A 20,680-nucleotide genomic window follows, 5' to 3' on the forward strand; every position below is an offset into this window, starting at 1 on the left:
ACCGTTTTAACCTTCTAATGTGAATGGGCCCTCAAGTTCTGCTGTAGCCTCAGGGGACAATGTGAGCAAATCGAGTCCCTCTAAAAATTTCCGAATAGCATTAAGGCTTGCTTTAGTAGTTTTCTCTAAATGTCTTCTAATTTCTTCTAAATTGTACAGGGAAGTGTAGTACTCTGCAAATGCCTCGCCTATCTCATTTGGTTAGTGGGCCTTACCTCTAGGTGTTTTAATTAATGCAACCCGCTGTTGCTGCATGCGCTTGCGAAGTTTGTTCGCAAGTAACCAATCCGCTCTGTTACCCTTAAAGTAGTATGTTTGTCGCAGCTTATGGAGGTGTTCTTGTACTCTCAGGGTTTCGCTTCTAGAGATTTCCTCCCTAATTAGTCCTAACTGTTGGGCTATTAGTGGCACTGGGCTCATCTTATTTGTTGTCTCAAGTGTGCAAAGCTCTCCGTATAATTTAGCTAAAGAAGATGCCGCCGTTTTACGGGAGTTTGCTGTTTTTTTTATGAAGTACCCTCTAAGGTATGCCTTAAGGGCCACCCAGACTATATCTATGCTCGTGTTCCCTATATCATTGTGTTCCAGAAACTCCTGTATGGTCTCTACAAGTTCAGGAATTTCAGTTTCTGACAGACACTGTTCAGGGAGCTTCCAAGAGGGTCGAGTAGTCGGTGACTGTAGCAGGGAAAGGTCAGTACAGACCATATCATGGTCTAACCAGTTGTATGTCTTGATGTTAGAGTCGCTAAATCCGTCTAGCGTCCACTGGTCGCATAGCAAGTAGTCTATTCGGGAGTAAGAGTTATGGGCCTTAGAGTAATGTGTGAAATCCCTCTTCGTTGGGGACAAGCATCTCCACACATTGTATAGATTGTGCTGGAATATTAGCTTACGAAAGGCATTGGAGGTAGAAGATATGTTTCTGTCAGTTTGCGGTTTCAAAGCCTACTGTTTGTCAAGCGTCAGGTCCCATACTAAGTTAAAGTCTCCCCCAATTATTAAATGTCCCCTTTTAAGTTGGTCAATGCGTCTTAGGAGTTTGCGCAGAAAAGGTAGTTGTTGGGTGTTTGGGGTGTAGATGGAGACTAGAATAAATAGAACATCATTTAGAGTACATACAATTATGAGAAAGGGGCCTTCCTCCTCTTTTTCAATATATTCAACAGTATATTTTAAATCTCTACTAAATACTATGGCTACCCCTCTTTTCTTCTCCTCAGGCTTTGAGGCCATTTCACATACTGGGTAGTATGAGGAACTCTTGAAAAACTGGGAACCCCCTGTCCAATGTGTTTCTTGAAGGAACATCAAGTGAATTTTGAGAGGCAGGTGGTATCTTGACAGGAGGCTATGCTTTGTTGGGAATTCAGACCTTGTGCATTAAGGGTTGCTACTCTAATTGGAGCCATGTCTGGAAGCGAGGGGGGGGCTTCTTAAGAACTGTTCAGGATCAGTCCGTATTCTAGAATTGGGCTGGCGCAAAGGACAGTGTACCCAGATATCGCTGCAGCAGAGTGTCACAGGAGTCTTGGAGGCAAAATAAAGTGATAAATTCACACTTTCACAATGAGTGCTCTCACAGGGATTAACCCAGGAGGACACAACTAACTAGTTGGGGGGGAGGTTAGCAAAACAGAGCCTTACCTCCCGTCACATAAAATATAAATGTAGCATACTTTAACATAATAACAGTTCAATGAAAAATAAAACAGTAGACAAGATTACTCAACAATCCCCCATTAGTATATTAAATCAGCCTGATAGTAGCCGTAGTAATGATAAGCTGATGAGAACAAAGCTGGTTGACTGCAGACTCCCATCCCCCCAACCGTTGCAAAGGGAGTCCGAAACAAATTATGGCTACTTTTTACTGGTCGCCTGTTATGAGGAGGGGGGAGCCAACCAACTCTCCAAAAACACCCAACACAAAAAAATAAATGTTGTTAAGAAAACATTAATTAATTCACCTTTAACTCGGGTAGAAACATTAGAAAGTATTTCACTTGTACAGTTATAGATAATGGAGCTATCCTCTAATTTTCAGGGGTGTTGGGTATTCTGTAACAATATGTCGGGGCATATCAAGCCAGCTGATTGTAGTCCCCCCCCCCCCAATCCCTCCAACTAATGCATGAACAGTCCAGGCTATGTTAGGTCTTAACTTACCCTCTATGAGTCACAAATGGAGAGGAGGGGGAAGCCAGCTAACTCCCAAAGCACCACTATCAAATGACTGTCGCTAAATAAACATCTATGAAATAACAATATACTAAAATAAAGACATCTGGAGGCTGTTTGTTCATCTATATCAAGTTAATTAAGCCACCATCTAGTTTTTAGGCATAACAGGCAGTACACATTTTTTACAGTTCTCAACCATCTTCAATCATTTGGGCTGTTAGGGTAGCCAGAGATGTTCACTACGGCTAAGTCTTTATCCTCTGGAGGGAAATACAGTAGAAGTTCAGGTAGAGTCACTATCTTGTTTGAGTAGAATTAAGGCCCATTGGCCCCGTCCCTTTCTTTGTTGCAGAAGTAGGCCTCTGCGGCAGGGGTCTCCACTCTGGTGCTGATGCTCGCAGGTCACAGGGTGTAGTGGTGCTTGTGAAGTTGTCATCTGCATCCCTTGGAAGGTAATCCCATTTCTGTAGTAGCTCCCTTGCTTGCTGAGGCGTGGAGGCTACATATTGCTGCCCTTCTCTTGTAATAAAGAGCCTCACTGGGAATCCCCATCTGTACTTAAGACCCTTGTCTCTCATTATTCTCGTAAATGGTTGGTAGTGTCTACGCAGTTGGAGCGTGTGATGTGAGAGGTCTGGATAGATTTGAAGATCAGTGAATTTATCTGTCAAGACCTTATCTTTAGCCAAGGCTCTGAGTAGCTTTTCACGAAAGGTATAATAATGAAGCCGGGCGATGACGTCTCTCGGCTTCCCTTCATCAGCAGATCTTGGTCTCAGTGCCCGATGGACTCTATCTATGAGGGCTTCTTCCTTTAGGGCAGGACCTAGAATAGACTAGAAGAGGTCTTGTAGGTAATGTTCAAGATCCTGAGGTAGAACTGTTTCCGAGACCCCTTTTATCCGGATATTGTTACAGCGCGATCTATCCTCTAGGTCGGCCAGCATCATCTCCAGGTCTGATAGTTGGCCAGCCAAATCCTGCGAATAACTTAGGAGAATGGTATGGTCTATCATTAAGTCTTCTTGTTTACATTCTAACGCACAAGTGTGTTCTACAATCAAACCAATATCTCTCTTCAAGTCAGCATGCGATCTGTCAAATTTCCTTGAGAGGGATTCATGATGAGAAGCTAGTAGCGATTTGATGGAGTCCATCATGTTGTTGGACTTGCTGTTAGCTGATGGGAGATGGGAAACCTGTTGTGACAAGGTGGTGCCGATCTGGGCGTTAGACAGATTTCCAGCATCTGAGCCCTCCTCATCTGAGCTTGTGTCGGTTATTCTGTCCGATTGTTGGAAGTGATCCGCTACTGTCCGTTTAGGGCCGGTGTGGGACTTCTGCTTTCTCTTGAATGCATGTGACATGGCAATTTTAAAATAGAAGCTATATTATCAGAGTAACCTTGTCTGGTCCAAGTATGCTGTATGTTGTTGGACTGGCGGGGTTCAGGCCTTTAGGTGCAACTCACATGTTGAGGTGAGTCAGGGTCTAAAGAAAAAAGGGCACCTCTGTAAGGAGAGTGGAAAAAGGACTCAAGGGGACATGCCCATTCAGGGCGTAGCAGGTTAAAAGCCGTTAGCTAGTGGTCCTCAGATGTATATAGAGTTTAAGTAAAAGGGGTGGCCTATCGCCTGGCAACATCTCAGGGCACTGCTTAACAGGGGCACAGGATATAGATAGTAAATGCAAGGCAGTTATGTTGTTTTTTTCCCTGTCTTCTGCGAATTGGTTCACCATGGGAAACCCACTCCCTCCTCTCAAATGTGGTCCCCCTGACTGGCCGAGGTGGGCCCTATTCACACAAGCAGAGCTAAAAGTCAGTGGCCTTTTCAGACCCGTATTGCAGTTTATGTCTCTTTTATTAAGCTGTGAGGACTCCCTATTTGCTGCAGTGCTGAGGGCAGCCAAAACAATGATTAGGTGCTGCCACTTGTTATAACAATCTTTTAACCCTCCCCTCTCTCTGCTGCCCAAGCGGGTGTGTAAGTTTTTACAGGGGAGCTGCTGGATCTAATAAATTGGTAGGGGCACTTATCTCTAGTCTTGGCCGGAACCAGGACTCAGTTCATCCAGCTGTGTGGGGCTAAGTGGTCTTGTAATGGGCCGATAATAAAAGTCAAGTGCCGAAGCGCTTGTTGAGGTAGGCGGGGCGCTCACTTATGCGCCTGGATCAATGGCGATTCGCGCCAAAAGCAGAAGCAGCAAAGAATCCGTTGCACCACTCCACTCCTACCTTAGGAAACATCTGCGTGTCCGTCTCTGTCTGTCAAAGCCGCCTACACCCTTGTCCCAGGTTGCTGTAAGCTGCTCTAACTGGTGTCAGCTCTGTTGCCTGCCTACGTGGACGAGAAGACTGTTCTGGCTCCGGCTCTCCTCTTCACAGCACCTCCACCAATCTACTAGATTTCGTGCCCACGAGGGAGGTAGGCAAGGGTGGCTCGCAGTGTTCCGTGGGGCTGTGAGGTGAGGGTATGGTGGGGAGGGTGTTACCATCCCTTTTCCTCGGAGTCTGAAGCAAACGCTTCCTCCAGGTCCCTGCTGCCTCATGTTTTTCTGCTTTAGAAGTTCTGGGGTATTCCAGGCTACGTCCCCCTTTGTCCCACCAGATATGGGCAACTTTAGTGGCCAAAAGCTACACTTTAAGGCTGTATTTCTCCTGTTAAGTGTAGTCAGTCCACGGGTCATCCATTACTTATGGAATATATCTCTTCCTAACAGGAAACTGCAAGAGAATTACCCAGCAGAGCTGCTATATAGCTCCTCCCCTCACCTATCATACTCAGTCATTCTCTTGCAGCCTAACTAAAAAGGAAGCTGTGAGAGATCTGTGGTGTTTTTTAACTTAGTTTATTTCTACAATCAAAAGTTTGTTATTTTTAAATGGCACCGGAGTGTGCTGTTTATTCTCAGGCAGCATTAGAAGAAGAATCTGCCTGGGTTTTTTTCTATGGTCTTAGCAGACGTAACTAAGATCCACTGGCTGTTTCTCATCTGAGGAGTGAGGTAACTTCAGAGAAGGGGAATAGCATGCAGGGCTCCCCTGCAGCAAATGAGGTATGTGCAGTAATTTATTTTCTGAGGAATGGAATTGACTGAGAAAATACTGCTGATGCCATTGTAAAGTAAGTTCAGCCTTAAATGCAGTGATAGCGACTGGTATCAGGCTGATGTGTGTGTGTGTGTACACTGAATGTATTTTCTAAGGAATGGAATTGACTCTGAAAATACTGTTAATACTGAAATAATGTATGAGCCTTAACTGCAGTAAAAACGACTGGTAGCAGGCTTATTAATAATAATACATAACTTTCAAATGTATGTTTAAAACGTTTACTGGCTTGTTAATCGTTTTTGTGAGGTACTTGGTGATAAAACTTATTAGGGCATGATTTTTACCACATGGCCATTTTTGTTTTCTGCATAGAAACAGTTTCTGAGCTTCCCCACTGTTGTAATATGAGTGGGAGGGGCCTATTTTAGCGCTTTTTTGCGCAGTAAAAATTCAGTCACAATCTGTCTACTTCATCCTCCATGATCCAGATCGTCTCTAGAGAGCTCAGGGGTCTTCAAAATCCATTTTGAGGGAGGTAATCAGGCACAGCAGTCCTGTGACAGTGTATTTGACTGTGAGAAAAACGTTAATTATATAATTGTTATCCGTTTTTGGGTACTAAGGGGTTAATCATCCATTTGCTGGTGGGTGCAATCCTTTGCTAACTTAATACATTTACTGTGAAAATTTGGTTGCTATAACTATTTTGGTCATTGTTATTTCAACTGTGTCAGTTTTTCTGTGCTTCTTAAAGGCACAGTAACGTTTTTTATATTGCTTGTAAATTAATTTTGAAAAGTATTTCCAAGTTTGCTAGTCTCATTGCTAGTTTGTTTAAACATGTCTGACTCAGATGAATCGCTTTGTTCACTATGTTTAAAGGCCAATGTGGAGCCCAATAGAAATTTGTGTACTAATTGCATTGATGCTACTTTAAATAAAAGTCAATCTTTACATGTAAAGAAATTATCACCAGACGACGAGGGGGAAGTTATGCCGACTAACTCTCCTCACGTGTCAGTACCTGCGCCTCCCGCTCAGGAGGTGCGTGATTTTGTGGCGCCAAGTACATCAGGGAGGCCCTTACAAATCACTTTGCAAGACATGGCTACTGTTATGACAGAAGTATTATCTAAGTTGCCAGAATTAAGAGGCAAGCGCGATAGCTCTGGGTTAAGGATAGAGCGCGCGGATGAGATGAGAGCCATGTCAGATACTGCGTCACAGTTTGCAGGACGTGAGGACGGAGAGCTTCATTCTGTGGGTGACGGATCTGATCCAGGGAGACTGGATTCAGAGATTTCCAATTTTAAATTTAAGCTAGAGAACCTCCGCACATTGCTAGGGGAGGTATTGGCGGCTCTGAATGATTGTAACACGGTTGCAATTCCAGAGAAATTATGTAGGTTGGATAGATACTATGCGGTACCGGTGTGTACTGACGTATTTCCTATACCAAAAAGGCTTACAGAGATTATTAGCAAGGAGTGGGATAGACCGGGTGTGCCTTTTACCCCTCCTCCCATATTTAGGAAAATGTTTCCTATTGACGCCACCACACAAGACTTATGGCAGACGGTCCCTAAGGTGGAGGGAGAAGTTTCTACTTTAGCTAAGCGTACCACTATCCCGGTGGAGGATAGTTGTGCCTTTTCAGATCCAATGGATAAAAAATTAGAGGGTTACCTTAAGAAAATGTTTGTTCTACAAGGTTTTATTTTACAGCCCCTCGCATGCATTGCGCCTGTCACTGCTGCGGCAGCATTCTGGTTTGAGTCTCTGGAAGAGGCCATTCGCTCAGCTCCATTGGATGAAATAATCAACAAGCTTAAGACACTTAAGCTAGCTAACGCATTTGTTTCTGATGCCGTTGTGCATTTAACCAAACTTACGGCTAAGAACTCCGGATTCGCCATCCAAGCGCGCAGAGCGCTATGGCTTAAATCCTGGTCAGCTGACGTGACTTCTAAATCTAAATTGCTTAATATTCCTTTCAAAGGGCAGACCTTATTCGGGCCCGGCTTGAAAGAAATTATTGCTGACATTACGGGAGGTAAGGGCCATGCTCTACCTCAGGACAGGGCCAAATCAAAGGCCAAACAGTCTAATTTTCGTGCCTTTCGTAACTTCAAGGCAGGAGCAGCATCAACTTCCTCCGCTCCAAAACAGGAAGGAGCTGTTGCTCGTTACAGACAGGGCTGGAAAGTTAACCAGTCCTGGAACAGGGGCAAGCAGGCCAAGAAACCTGCTGCTGCCCCCAAAACAGCATGAAGAGAGGGCCCCCTATCCGGAAACGGATCTAGTGGGGGGCAGACTTTCTCTCTTCGCCCAGGCTTGGGCAAGAGATGTCCAGGATCCCTGGGCGTTGGAGATCATATCTCAGGGATATCTCCTGGACTTCAAAACTTCTCCTCCACAGGGGAGATTTCATCTTTCAAGGTTATCAGCAAACCAAATAAAGAAAGAGGCGTTTCTACGCTGTGTACAAGACCTCTTACTAATGGGGGTAATCCACCAAGTTCCGCGGACGGAACACGGGCAGGGATTCTATTCAAACCTATTTGTGGTTCCCAAGAAAGAGGGAACCTTCAGGCCAATCTTGGACTTAAAAATCCTAAACAAATTTCTAAGAGTTCCATCATTCAAAATGGAAACTATTCGAACCATCCTTCCCATGATCCAAGAGGGCCAGTACATGACCACAGTAGATCTAAAAGATGCCTACCTTCACATACCGATTCACAAGGACCATTACCGGTATCTGAGATTTGCCTTCCTAGACAGGCATTACCAGTTTGTAGCTCTTCCCTTCGGATTAACTACGGCTCCAAGAATCTTTACAAAAATTCTAGGATCACTTCTGGTGGTACTAAGACCGCGAGGCATAGCGGTGACTCCGTACCTAGAGGACATTCTGATACAAGCGTCAAGTTTTCAAACTGCCAAGTCTCATACAGAGATAGTTCTGGCATTTCTGAGGTCGCATGGGTGGAAGGTGAACGTGGAAAAGAGTTCTCTATTACCACTTACAAGAGTTCCCTTTCTAGGGACTCTTATAGATTCTGTAGAGATGAACATTTTACCTGACAGAGGCCAGGTTATTAAAACTTCTAAATGCTTGCCGTGTCCTTCACTCCATTCCACACCCGTCAGTAGCTCAGTGCATGGAAGTAATCGGCTTAATGGTAGCGGCAATGGACATAGTACCATTTGCGCGCCTGCATCTCAGACCGCTGCAATTGTGCATGCTAAGTCAGTGGAATGGGGATTACTCAGATTTGTCCCCCCTACTAAATCTGGATCAAGAGACCAGAGATTCTCTTCTATGGTGGCTTTCTCGGCCACATCTGTCCAAGGGGATGACCTTTCGCAGGCCAGATTGGACGATTGTAACAACAGACGCCAGCCTTCTAGGCTGGGGAGCAGTCTGGAATTCCCTGAAAGCTCAGGGATTATGGACTCAGGAGGAGAAACTCCTCCCAATAAATATTCTGGAGTTAAGAGCAATATTCAATGCTCTCCTAGCTTGGCCTCAGTTAGCAACTCTGAGGTTCATCAGATTTCAGTCAGTCGGACAACATCACGACTGTGGCTTATATCAACCATCAAGGGGGAACCAGAAGTTCCCTAGCGATGTTGGAAGTCTCAAAGATAATTCGCTGGGCAGAGTCTCTCTCTTGCCACCTGTCAGCGATCTACATCCCAGGCGTGGAGAACTGGGAGGCGGATTTTCTAAGTCGCCAGACTTTTCATCCGGGAGAGTGGGAGCTTCATCCGGAGGTCTTTGCTCAACTGATTCATCGTTGGGGCAAACCAGATCTGGATCTCATGGCGTCTCGTCAGAACGCCAAGCTTCCTTGTTACGGATCCAGGTCCAGGGACCCGGGAGCAGTGCTGATAGATGCTCTGACAGCCCCTTGGGTCTTCAACATGGCTTATGTGTTTCCACCATTCCCAATGCTTCCTCGTTTGATTGCCAAGATCAAACAGGAGAGAGCTTCGGTGATTCTGATAGCGCCTGCGTGGCCACGCAGGACCTGGTATGCAGACCTAGTGGACATGTCATCATTTGCCTGAGGAAAAAGCGTGGTTAGCGCTTAGAAACGCGTTGCAATTTTACTACAGATGTCATTGTAGATCTGTGTATTTTTTAATTAAACTTTTTTATTGATACTGGAGTTCTCTGTTTTTTCATCATCCTGATATATTTGAAGTTCACCTCACATCACGACAGTGCTTTTTGGGCGGATTTGTGCACTAGGACACCATAATATTCCTAGTATGCTTCATTTGCACTATAGGGTGCAATACTTTCTGTGAGTATCCATTCGCAAGCAGTTACAGATATTCATCACTGGTTCCACATTGATTTGCACTAGGGGTCGCCCTCTTGTTTTCTCTCTTGATTTCTAGTGGACATGTCGTCCTGTCCACCGTGGTCTCTGCCTCTGAGACAGGACCTTCTAATTCAGGGTCCTTTCAAACATCCAAATCTAATTTCTCTGAGGCTGACTGCATGGAGATTGAACGCTTGATTCTATCAAAGCGTGGCTTCTCGGAGTCGGTTATTGATACCTTTAATACAGGCTAGGAAGCCTGTTACCAGAAAAATTTACCATAAGATATGGCGTAAATATTTACATTGGTGCGAATCCAAGAGTTACTCATGGAGTAAGGTTAGGATTCCTAGGATATTGTCCTTTCTACAAGAGGGTTTAGAAAAGGGCTTATCTACTAGTTCGTTAAAGGGACAGATTTCTGCTCTGTCTATTCTTCTACACAAACGTCTGGCTGAAGTTCCAGACGTTCAGGCTTTCTGTCAGGCTTTAACTAGGATTAAGCCTGTGTTTAAGTCTGTTGCTCCGCCGTGGAGCTTAAACTTAGTTCTTAATGTTCTTCAAGGCGTTCCATTTGAACCCCTTCATTCCATTGATATCAAGCTGTTATCTTGGAAAGTTCTGTTTTTGATGGCTATTTCCTCGGCTCGAAGAGTCTCTGAGTTATCTGCCTTACACTGTGATTCTCCTTATCTGATTTTTCATTCAGACAAGGTAGTCCTGCGTACTAAACCTGGGTTCTTACCTAAGGTAGTTACTAACAAGAATATCAATCAAGAGATTGTTGTTCCATCTCTGTGTCCTAACCCTTCTTCAAAGAAGGAACGACTTTTGCATAATCTGGACGTAGTCCGTGCCCTGAAATTCTATTTTCAGGCAACTAAGGATTTTCGTCAAACTTCTTCCCTGTTTGTCGTTTACTCTGGACAGAGGAGAGGTCAAAAGGCTTCGGCTACCTCTCTCTCTTTTTGGCTTCGTAGCATAATACGCTTAGCCTATGAGACTGCTGGACAGCAGCCTCCTGAAAGGATTACAGCTCATTCTACTAGAGCTGTGGCTTCCACCTGGGCCTTTAAAAATGAGGCCTCTGTTGAACAGATTTGCAAGGCTGCGACTTGGTCTTCGCTTCACACTTTTTCAAAATTTTACAAATTTGACACTTTTGCTTTGTCGGAGGCTATTTTTGGGAGAAAGGTACTTCAGGCAGTGGTTCCTTCTGTTTAATGTTCCTGCCTTGTCCCTCCCTTCATCCGTGTACTTTAGCTTTGGTATTGGTATTCCATAAGTAATGGATGACCCGTGGACTGACTACACTTAACAGGAGAAAACATAATTTATGCTTACCTAATAAATTCCTTTCTCCTGTAGTGAAGTCAGTCCACGGCAGGTCTAAATTTGAATTAAACTCCAGTCACCACTGTACCCTATGGTTCCTCCTTTCTCGTCTGCTTTGGTCGAATGACTGAGTATGATAGGTGAGGGGAGGAGCTATATAGCAGCTCTGCTGGGTAATTCTCTTGCAGTTTCCTGTTAGGAAGAGATATATTCCATAAGTAATGGATGACCCGTGGACTGACTACACTACAGGAGAAAGGAATTTATCAGGTAAGCATAAATTATGTTTTTTGAGCTCTGTAGACAGAGCTATAAGCAAGCACGTCCGCCTAGTTTGCTGGCTAACTCCACCCCAAAATGGCACCTTTATATTCCCAACAGCTGGGGCACTTACCACCTCCTAGACCCAGGCATCTAGGAGTGATGTCCGCAGCAGGATCATAGGAAAATGAAAAAGACTGCACTCGGTCACGTGGTGTGTAGGACAGGACTTCCCCTGCTATGAAAAGGGCGCTAAGCTATTATGAGCTGCGCAACACTCAAAAACAAAAGTAAAACCTGTTTGTTCCAAGCCAAAAGGACACAGTCTATGAGCCCAAAAACTCTCACATTAAAGCAGTTGTAAATAGCCCCTAGCTGTTCAAATAATCTCCCTGAAGGAGATATTAACCCAAAAGTGTATATATAAATGGTCTTTCCCTCCAGGATCCATGCTGTGGAACAAGCACAGCCTCTCAAGTGCAACAGTTTTTCGGTGACGCTCTGAAATGGACTTGAGTGTGTAACAGCAAGCAGTGAAACTCGCCAACACTGATTGCTCAGGAGCTGTTAGAAAACTGGGTTCACAGAAAAACTTTCCCTGGATCTCCAGACTCTAACTTTCATCATTACTCTCACTGAGAGATTGACATGATTACTTAAAACTCCAGTCATTTCTTGAAGGGAACATACCCATTACAGGACTATCCAAATCTTCTGACACTTCTCTGCCACCTCCTATAGTGAAAAAAAGGCAAACAATGACTGGGGTGCGAGGGATATTTAAGCCTTTGGCTGGGGTGTCTTTGCCTCCTAATGGGGGCCAGGTGTTGTATTACCAACAGTAAGGAATTAAGTTGTGGACTCTCCCTGCCTTATGGAAGGAAATTGTATTTTCTACCTGAATCATGAAAGAAATATTTTAGGTTCATGTCCCTTTAACAGCCCCTTAAATAGGTAATAATGAAAACATGATGAAACTATCTCTCTTAAAGGGACTTAAAGTGAAGGTTAAGTTTCAGCATATAAAATACAGGAATGCATTTGTTAATATTATCCTAAACTAATCGCTAATTTTTTTTTCCAATTTTCTTATTTTTAAATCGTTATCTCCCTACCGTTGTGATGTCTAACTCCTCCCACAAACCAGTTCCGGCTTTTCTTGTGTTTGACGTAGAGAGCAGGTCCCACCCGCTTTCTACGTCTTCCTAAAGCGCGTTCATGAGGCTCCGTGAAACAGTGCATGTGCCAATTGGCGATTTCACAGTCTTCTGCGCAAGCAAAAATGGGCACTCACTATAACAAGTCCTATGGGGATTCCTGGATATTGCCGAATCATGAGCGTGCGTGGATGCCGAGATTGAGAAAACAATAGCGCATGCGCACAGGGTCAAGTGGGCGGATGACGTGCACCAGCGGTCAGAATTTCAGTTGGCTGATACAGAAACATGATCGGCAGTAAAAAAATATATAAAATTTACGGGTTGCATTTGTGTACGATCGCAAATGGAACAATAATGACGATAAGTTGGTTTGAAATTAGATTTATAACGAATCATGACTGAAAGTCATATTGATTTTGTGAAACAAATGAAATCCTGCATAGTCATAAAGGTAAGTTTACCTTCACTTTAAAATCAATAATAAAATGCTTGGCTAATAAAATGCTTGGCTGATGGCTAACAGTGGGTTTGTCCAGGGGCTAACTTTACAATATACTCACACTGGAAAATAGATACTATTAATAAATTAAAGGAACATTAAACCCAAACATTTCTTTCATGATTCAGATAGAGGATACGATTTAAAACAACATTCCAATTTACTTATATTACCTAATTTGCTTCATTCTTTAGATATCCTTTGTTAAAGAAATAGCAAGGCACACGGTGAGCCAATTACACAAGGCATCTATGTGCAGCTACCAATCAGCAGCTACTAAGCCTATCTAGATATGCTTTTCAGTAAAGGATATCAAGAAAATAAAGCAAATTCGATAATAGAAGTAAATTACAAAGTTGTTTAAAATTGCATGCTCTTTCTAAATAATGAAAGACAAAATATGGGTTTCATGTCCCTTTAATTGTATATATTTCTCAGATTTACAAAGCTTGGTTATTCAAATGCAAATTACTGGTTTCTGCTCAGCAATGCTGATGGCCACACAAATACTTAGATAGCAGGATGGCATATCTTGGGCGGCTCTCCCTTAGAACATTTTATTAATGCATTATTGCTTGTACAAAACATGTTTAAAGCATGCTAAGGGATTAAAAACATAATTAAATGGACAGAACTAGCGGCCCCACAATGCTACTAACTAAGCACATGGTTGAAGCACCACTTGAGAGCTGCATAGTGCTTAGGGATGCCACCCAGCCAGTATTTTACCTACATAGCCAATATTTTTAAGGTTCAGGTCAAAGTTAAAAATAAAGATTAAATATAGAAATAAAGATGCTATCATGGTCAAACTTCGTCTAATTCATTGACTAATTTCTGATGCATAAGTAAAAAATGACTTCTATGCCCGTTTAAAGTAAGATCCGGAGAGGCAATGCACTGCTCGTGCTGAGCGGATTATGGCACCTGATTCTACCAGGCACAGCATATATAGGCGCCAACAGTCAGCCATATTCACCTCAGGATCATCAGTGCATTACCGCTCCAGAGCTGACTTAAACTATGGGTTTAATGCTTTTGAGGAGGCTAAAAAGGACATCATACCACTTAAGAAGTGATTCAGCATAGCTGTAAAAAGCAGACTAGAAAATATCGCCTGAACATCTCTATGTAAAAAAGGAAGATATTTTACCTCAAAATGTCCTAAGTATTCACACCCCATTGTAAAGGACTTTAAGCAGCAAATCCGTATGTCTGTCCCGGGACCTAAGGAAGTTTACTATGAAATCTCATAAGAGTTAAGTGAAATCTCATTAAATCACAGTAAAAGAGTTCATGACCTCAGCACTGTTGATGCTAATTGGCTGCAGTTCATTTCTCCCTTGTTTTTACCTGCAACTAGGCAGTAACTGTTTACACTGCACTTACTCTGGTGAGCTGAGGAAATTGTGAAGTAAAATATCTTTCTTTTTTACAAAGAGATGTTAAGGTGATATTTTCCTATCAGCTTTTTTACAGTTATACTGCATTAGTTTCAAGTGATTTAGCATATGAGTATTATGTCCCTTTAAAGGGACAGTAAACACCAAGACATTTCTGTTGTGTTACTATAGAATAACATCAGCAAAGTTTTAATGTTTCAAAACCAAATCCACATCCATTTACTACAATTATTTATCAACATGCAAACTAAACCCCCATTTGCCTTATTTGGAGGAGCCAATCTGGGCTTTAGTCCAAAGACAACAAGGTTAGCCTCAGCTATAATGTTATTATAGAGTGCATTGTTTCACAGTTGTTATCAGATGAAGCCAATTAGGGATTTATATAGCAGCAGAGTTAGCCTTGAGAAGTCAGCAGGTTACAGTTTAACCCTTTCAGTGCTAACGACGGCTCTTAGCCGTCGCAGAGTTTCCCACTCAGGTGCAAACAACGGCTCAGAGTCGTCGCTAGCACTCTCCGACCTTAAGAGAGATCTGGGGGCTCCTGCTTGCTCCTGCCCCGGCGATTGGGCCTGTATAGTGACAGGCATTGCTGGGGCTTAACATTTTGCGTGGTGACGTCACGCACAATGACGTCACTGCGCAACTTTATTAACAAAATACGACAAGTATAGGGAAAGTGGGCATGCTGCTTAGAAGCCTGTATCTCAAGCAACTAAGCAGCTACCACCTACTGTTGGGAAGGTAATTGCCTAACCTTTCCAACGGTATAAGTCTTGGGGATCTGAAAAAAAAAAATATTTAAAAAAATTAAAAAACACTCAAATAAGCTTAGCACCCAGGTGGAAAAGTGCTTAACACTCAAATGGTTAAGTTCTGGGAATTAGACATTTTCAGAGCTAAATTCCATGAAAAGGAGGCAAAATAAATAAGGTTTCATTATGCATAATTAAACATTTTCTATAACAATCTCAAGGTGTTACTGTCCCTTTAACACATAGGTCTGTGGAATGTTTATTTATCATACAAGTGAATATGTCGCTTTGCAAAACTTTACAAAAACCTAAAGTAACTATTTGGTGGAGTCTCAAATTCGTCCAACTCGATAAACATCATTCAAGAAAAGTTTTTATTTTTTACTTATTACTTTTAAATCCAAAAACTGAAAACTGTGACATCATGGATTAGTGTAGAGTTGTAATAGTTAATACGTACCTCTTTAAATGAAAACAACCGCTGGGTGTTGCACAGCACTTGTTCATGTATACTAATAGCTCTCTCTGCTGTCCTATAGGCATCTAAGTAGTAGCTGTGCTTACGGTCTGTATCTTCGGCAATGTTTGCAAGAGTCCTTTGAAATAAAAGTCACATAAAATTGAAATCACTAAATTACCAATCTATAATTTACTTTAGTTTTTGCAACAAAAAAAAACAACAAAAAAAACACAGTGGAGAAAAAACACATTCCTAAAATAAATGAAATATTTAATTAAAATGAAAAGGGTAGTTAGTTAAAGGCTTATTAGATTAAACACGTTAGCTACTGTGTGGTACATGGATGTCCCACTATTTTGTATTATTCTGAGGGCTTTCGGATTTTTACTTGATTTCAAATAAAGAATTTGTATTTACTTTTCTATCTCTGTTGCTTACTTTTTTCTGAACTAGTTAGTTAAAGGGTCGCAGAAATAAAATTTGAAGTTTCATGATTTAGATAGAGCATGCAAGTAAAAAAAAAAGAAGAAGCTTCTAATGTACTTAAAGGAACAGTCAAGACCAAAAAAACTTTCATGATTCAGATAGGCCATGTAATTTTAAACAACTTTCCAATTTACTTTTATCAGCAATTTTGCCTTGTTCTCTTGGTATTCTTAGTTGAAAGCTACACCTAGGAGGTTCATATGCTAATTTCTTAGACCTTGAATGCCGCCTCTAATCTAAATGCATTTTGATTGTTTTTTACCACTAGAGGGCATTCATGTGTTTCATATAGATAACATTGAGCTCATGCACGTGAATTTACCATGGAGACAGCTCTGATTGGCTAAACTGCAAGTCTGTCAAAATAACTGAAATAAGGGGGCAGTCTGCAGAGGCTTAGATACAAGGTAATCACAGAGGTAAATTATGTATTATTATAACTGTGTTGGTTATGCAAAACTGGGGAATTGGTAATTAAGGGATTATCTATCTTTTTAAACAACAAAAATTCTGGTGTTGACTGTCCCTTTAACTAATTTTTGTTTCTTGGCATATTTTGCAAAACCCTAGCTCCTTTCCATGAATGCATATTGAGATATGCTTAGGAGTGAGCACCTGACTGTACCAATGTTATACATATAGTACCCGTCACTTGCATGCTTATGCAAGCCTCATTATGCTTTTGTGAAAAAGGAGCTACGTTTTAGAGAAAGGATACCAGGCTCCCAAGTGGCACTTAAATTATTTGTTTAACCCCTTTGCATAGGGCCCCATTTATCAAAGCTTGAGCGGTTTAAATATTTCCACTGAGCTTTACTGCAGCAATTACATATCCGACTTTGAAATATATCAAAAATAAGGTTTAATACGATTGTATCAGTTCAATTTATCATTTGTTCAACACAAAAAAAACAGATACAATAGGAATCCCATGATGCATTTCATCTCTATTTTTGCTTAGCTCTGCCCTTTTCTACGTGCCAAAGTGATATTGATCAATTCATAAGAATCTTTTTGTTTTGCAGTTTTTTTTTTCTTTAAATCTTAATATATCTAATAGTAAATTACTGCATCTTGCATTGTCTTTTTATTAAGTATTTGTTGATTTTGCAATTCAACTGTGTTTAATTGTCATTTAAAGGGACATGAAACACAAATGTTTTCTTTCATGATTCAGACAGACTACAATTTTAAAGAACTTTCTAATTTACTTCTATTATTTAATTTGCGTCCTTCTCTTGTTATCGTTTGCTGAAAGGTTTATCTAGTCAAGCTAAGGAGCAGCAGAGAACCTAGGTTCTACCTGTTGACTGGTTGCTGCATATATATATATTGGTTGTGATTGGCTCACCCATGTGTTCAGTTAGAAACCATTAGTTCATTGCTGCTCCTTCAACAAATGATACCAAGAGAATCAAAGAGATTAGATAATAGAAGTAAATTAGAAAGTTGCTTAAAATTGTATTCTCTATCTGAATCATAAAATATTTTTTTGGGTTTCATGTCCCTTTAAGAAGAGGAGTATTGCTGCCATGTTTATTTTAGTGGTAATGGGATTGGTGCTGGAGTCCTGATAACGTGCACCCATCTACGCATACACTGTTGCTGGGAAGATTCTTTGCTTTGAGACTGGTGGAGAGGAACGCAGCTCTGCAAGTATAACAAGATAATGTTATTTTTTATTCAGGTCAGGAAAATGTCTAAAAAATATATATTTGGAAGTTACCTCTTTTAAAGGAAGCAAAGATAATAATTAACTACAATGTCCCTTTAAGTAATAGAATATTTTGATTGAACTTTCTACTGTGCGAGACAATGCAAAGACTCAAACTCAAATATGAATTTGGGATAAGCTCCCAAACCTACATTTTAGTCTTTATGACAAACGATCAGCAGTTTTTATTGTGATTATGGATATTTGCTTACCTGAGAACTTCTGAGTGTTCCATCATGACTTCTGTCATGAATTCTTTGTATCCATAACATAGGAGATCATTTTCCATTTGATTCAATTTATCACAGACGTCAAGCAGCCTTACAGTTGCTTGAGAAGATGCACAACTGATAAATGTTTTTGATATTTGTGTAAGAATAGAAAGCTTTCTAAAAAAACAAAAACAATGATACTTGATTATAAACATATTTTTGGTAGGAAGCAGAATATAGGAGTGATTGATTTGACATATATACTGTATATAAGAAATGCAGGATTTCAAATGTTGTATTAAACATCCAGACAGCTTCCTAATTTCCAGTTTCCCTGATAGTTCTACTTATACAGTAATGGCTAAAAATATTGGCACCCCTGCATTTCAATCAGATAATGCACCACTTCGACCAGAAAATAGTTGCAATTACAAATGTTTAGGCATTCTCATTTTTATTTATTTTGTTTGTATTGGTATGACACAAAAAAGTGGGGGGAAAAAGCCAAATCTGACACATTCCACGCAAAACTCCAAAAATGAACTGGACAAAATTATTCGCACCCTCAATTTAATATTTGGTAGCACACCCCTTAGAAAAAATAACTGAAATCAATCGCTTCCGTAACAATCAATAAGTTTCTTACACCTCTCTACTAGAATTTTGGACTACTCATCTTTCGCCAACTGCTCCAGGTCTCTCAGATTGGAAGGGTTTCTTTTTCCAACTGCTGTTTTGATATCTCTCAACTGGTGCTCCATGGGATTGAGATCTGGACTCATTGCTGGCCAGTTCAGTACTCTCCAGCGCTTTGTCCTAAACCATTTCTGGGTGCCTTTTGACGTGTGCTTTGGGTCATTGTCCTGCTGAAAAGCCCATCTACTATGACAGAGACCCAACTTTCTGACACTGAGCCCTACATTACACTACAGAATTCTTTGTTAGTTTTCCGATTTCATAATGCCATGCACACAGTCAAGACATCCAGTGCCTGAAGCAGCAAAGCAAACCCAAAACATCAGTGAACTTCCACCATGTTTGACTGTAGGGACTGTATTCTTTTCTTTAAAAGCCTAATTTCTTTTTCTGAAAATAGTAAAATGATGGGCTTTACCAAAAAGCTGTAATTTTGTTTCGTCTGTCCACAGCACATTCTACCAAAAGGATTTTGGCTTCCTCCGGTAAGTTTTGGCAAACTCCAATCTGGCTTTTTTATGTTTCAGCAGTGGGGTCCTCCTGGGTCTCCTACTATAGCATCCTTTTTCATTCAGATGGTGACGTATAGTGTGAGCTGACACATTTGTACCCTGTGCCTGAAGGTCAGCTTGAATTTGTCTGGAAGTTGATTGAGGTTCTTTATCCACCATTAGAACAATCCTTTGTTGCAATCTTTGATCATTTTTTCTTTTTCGTCCACGTCCACGTTGTCAGGGTTTTTTCCTGCCTTGTTTGCCATGTGCTGCTGGCAGCCATTTTACTCGCCTCTCTTTCTGACTCTGGTGCATACTGTGAGATGCTGCTCATTTCCTGCACTTCCTTTTATGGCGAGACTGGTGTACATCATCCGTGTGAGACAGGATGCAGTCTCAGAATTGTGATGTCATCACTTATTATTTAAAGGTCCTCTGTTCAGTATGCTTTGCCCTTGCGTTGTTTTAGACCTGTTTGTGAGAGCTCCTGTGTATTACCTGGCTGTCTGACGTCCCTCCTGGTTCCTGATCCCTGGCTTGTTCCTGACTCTGCTGTTCTCCTGGTTCCTGATTCCGGCTCATCTGACTACTAGCTTTGGCTCCTGACTCGGATCGTCTGACTACCAGCTCTGGTTTTGATTCCTGGCTTGTTATTTGACTTGTGGACTTTTTATTATTTTTTGCTATTAATAAAGGTGTGATTATTTTTGTACTTCTCGTCTCAGTCTGATTTCTGGCACCCTGACATTACGCAAGGGCCATGAATCCTGATGGTGCTAATAATCCACCTTTACCTGCCATAATTTCCAGGATGGATGAACAGGATCACCGCTTGGATCAATTTGCACTGGCCCTGCAAACCCTGCTGACCCGCACTGCACATTTGGACCAAAGTGTCTCGCAAGTTATGGCTGCTCCTGTTTCCGCTGCTGCACCAAGTCCTACCAGGAGCATGTCCGGTTCTGCACCTCTACCTCAGCGATATGGAGGCGATCATAATCAGTGCAAAGAGTTTTTGAACCAGGTGGGCAGTAACTTTGAGATGCTACCTCAGGCGTTTCCCTCCGACAGAGCTAAGGTGGGATTTCTCATCTCGTTACTCTCTGACACAGCTCTTGCCTGGGCTAATCCCTTGTGGGAGACTAATAAACCTGTGATTTCAAATTACCCTAAATTTGTGGCCCCCTTTCGAAGGGTATTTGATGTTCCAGCTCGCTCCTCCTCTGCTGCTAAACGACTCATGTCCATTCAGCAAGGTACAAGATCTGTTGCTCAGTATGCCATTGAGTTCCGTACGCTTGCCGCAGAGGTAGGTTGGAACAATGAAGCCCTTGTTGCCGCCTTCTTTCATGGGCTCTCTGATGCGATTAAATACGAAGTTGCTGCCAGAGATTTACCAGAAGATCTCGAGGCATTGGTGTCTTTTTTTATCCTAATTGACATCAGACTAAGTGAGAGGCCCTCTTTTAAGGTGAGTCACCAGGTACTGCTGAGCCGATGCAGTTGGGATTCCCGGATCTCTCCGCGGCGTAGAGGGCCTTTAGGAGGAGGGAAGGGCTCTGCCTCTATTGTGGGTTACAGGGCCTCCTTTTGAAGTCTTGTCCTACATGGCCGGTAAACGCTCACACC

The 20,680-nt window shown here is 41.9% G+C and overlaps 1 protein-coding gene across 1 annotated transcript in view; it reads right to left on the reverse strand.

The window, feature by feature from the left end:
- The window catches only part of LOC128644243 (cilia- and flagella-associated protein 46-like), a gene marked incomplete at both ends in the record, with an annotated part of 384,741 nt that overhangs the window by 161,943 nt on the left and 202,118 nt on the right, over positions 1-20,680 (reverse strand). The window contains 2 exon segments of the mRNA XM_053696926.1: positions 15,446-15,585; positions 17,862-18,038. Coding sequence (XP_053552901.1) covers positions 15,446-15,585; positions 17,862-18,038 — 317 coding nt within the window.

This window comes from Bombina bombina, unplaced genomic scaffold, assembly GCF_027579735.1.
Source record: "Bombina bombina isolate aBomBom1 unplaced genomic scaffold, aBomBom1.pri scaffold_480, whole genome shotgun sequence".
NCBI lineage: Eukaryota > Metazoa > Chordata > Amphibia > Anura > Bombinatoridae > Bombina > Bombina bombina.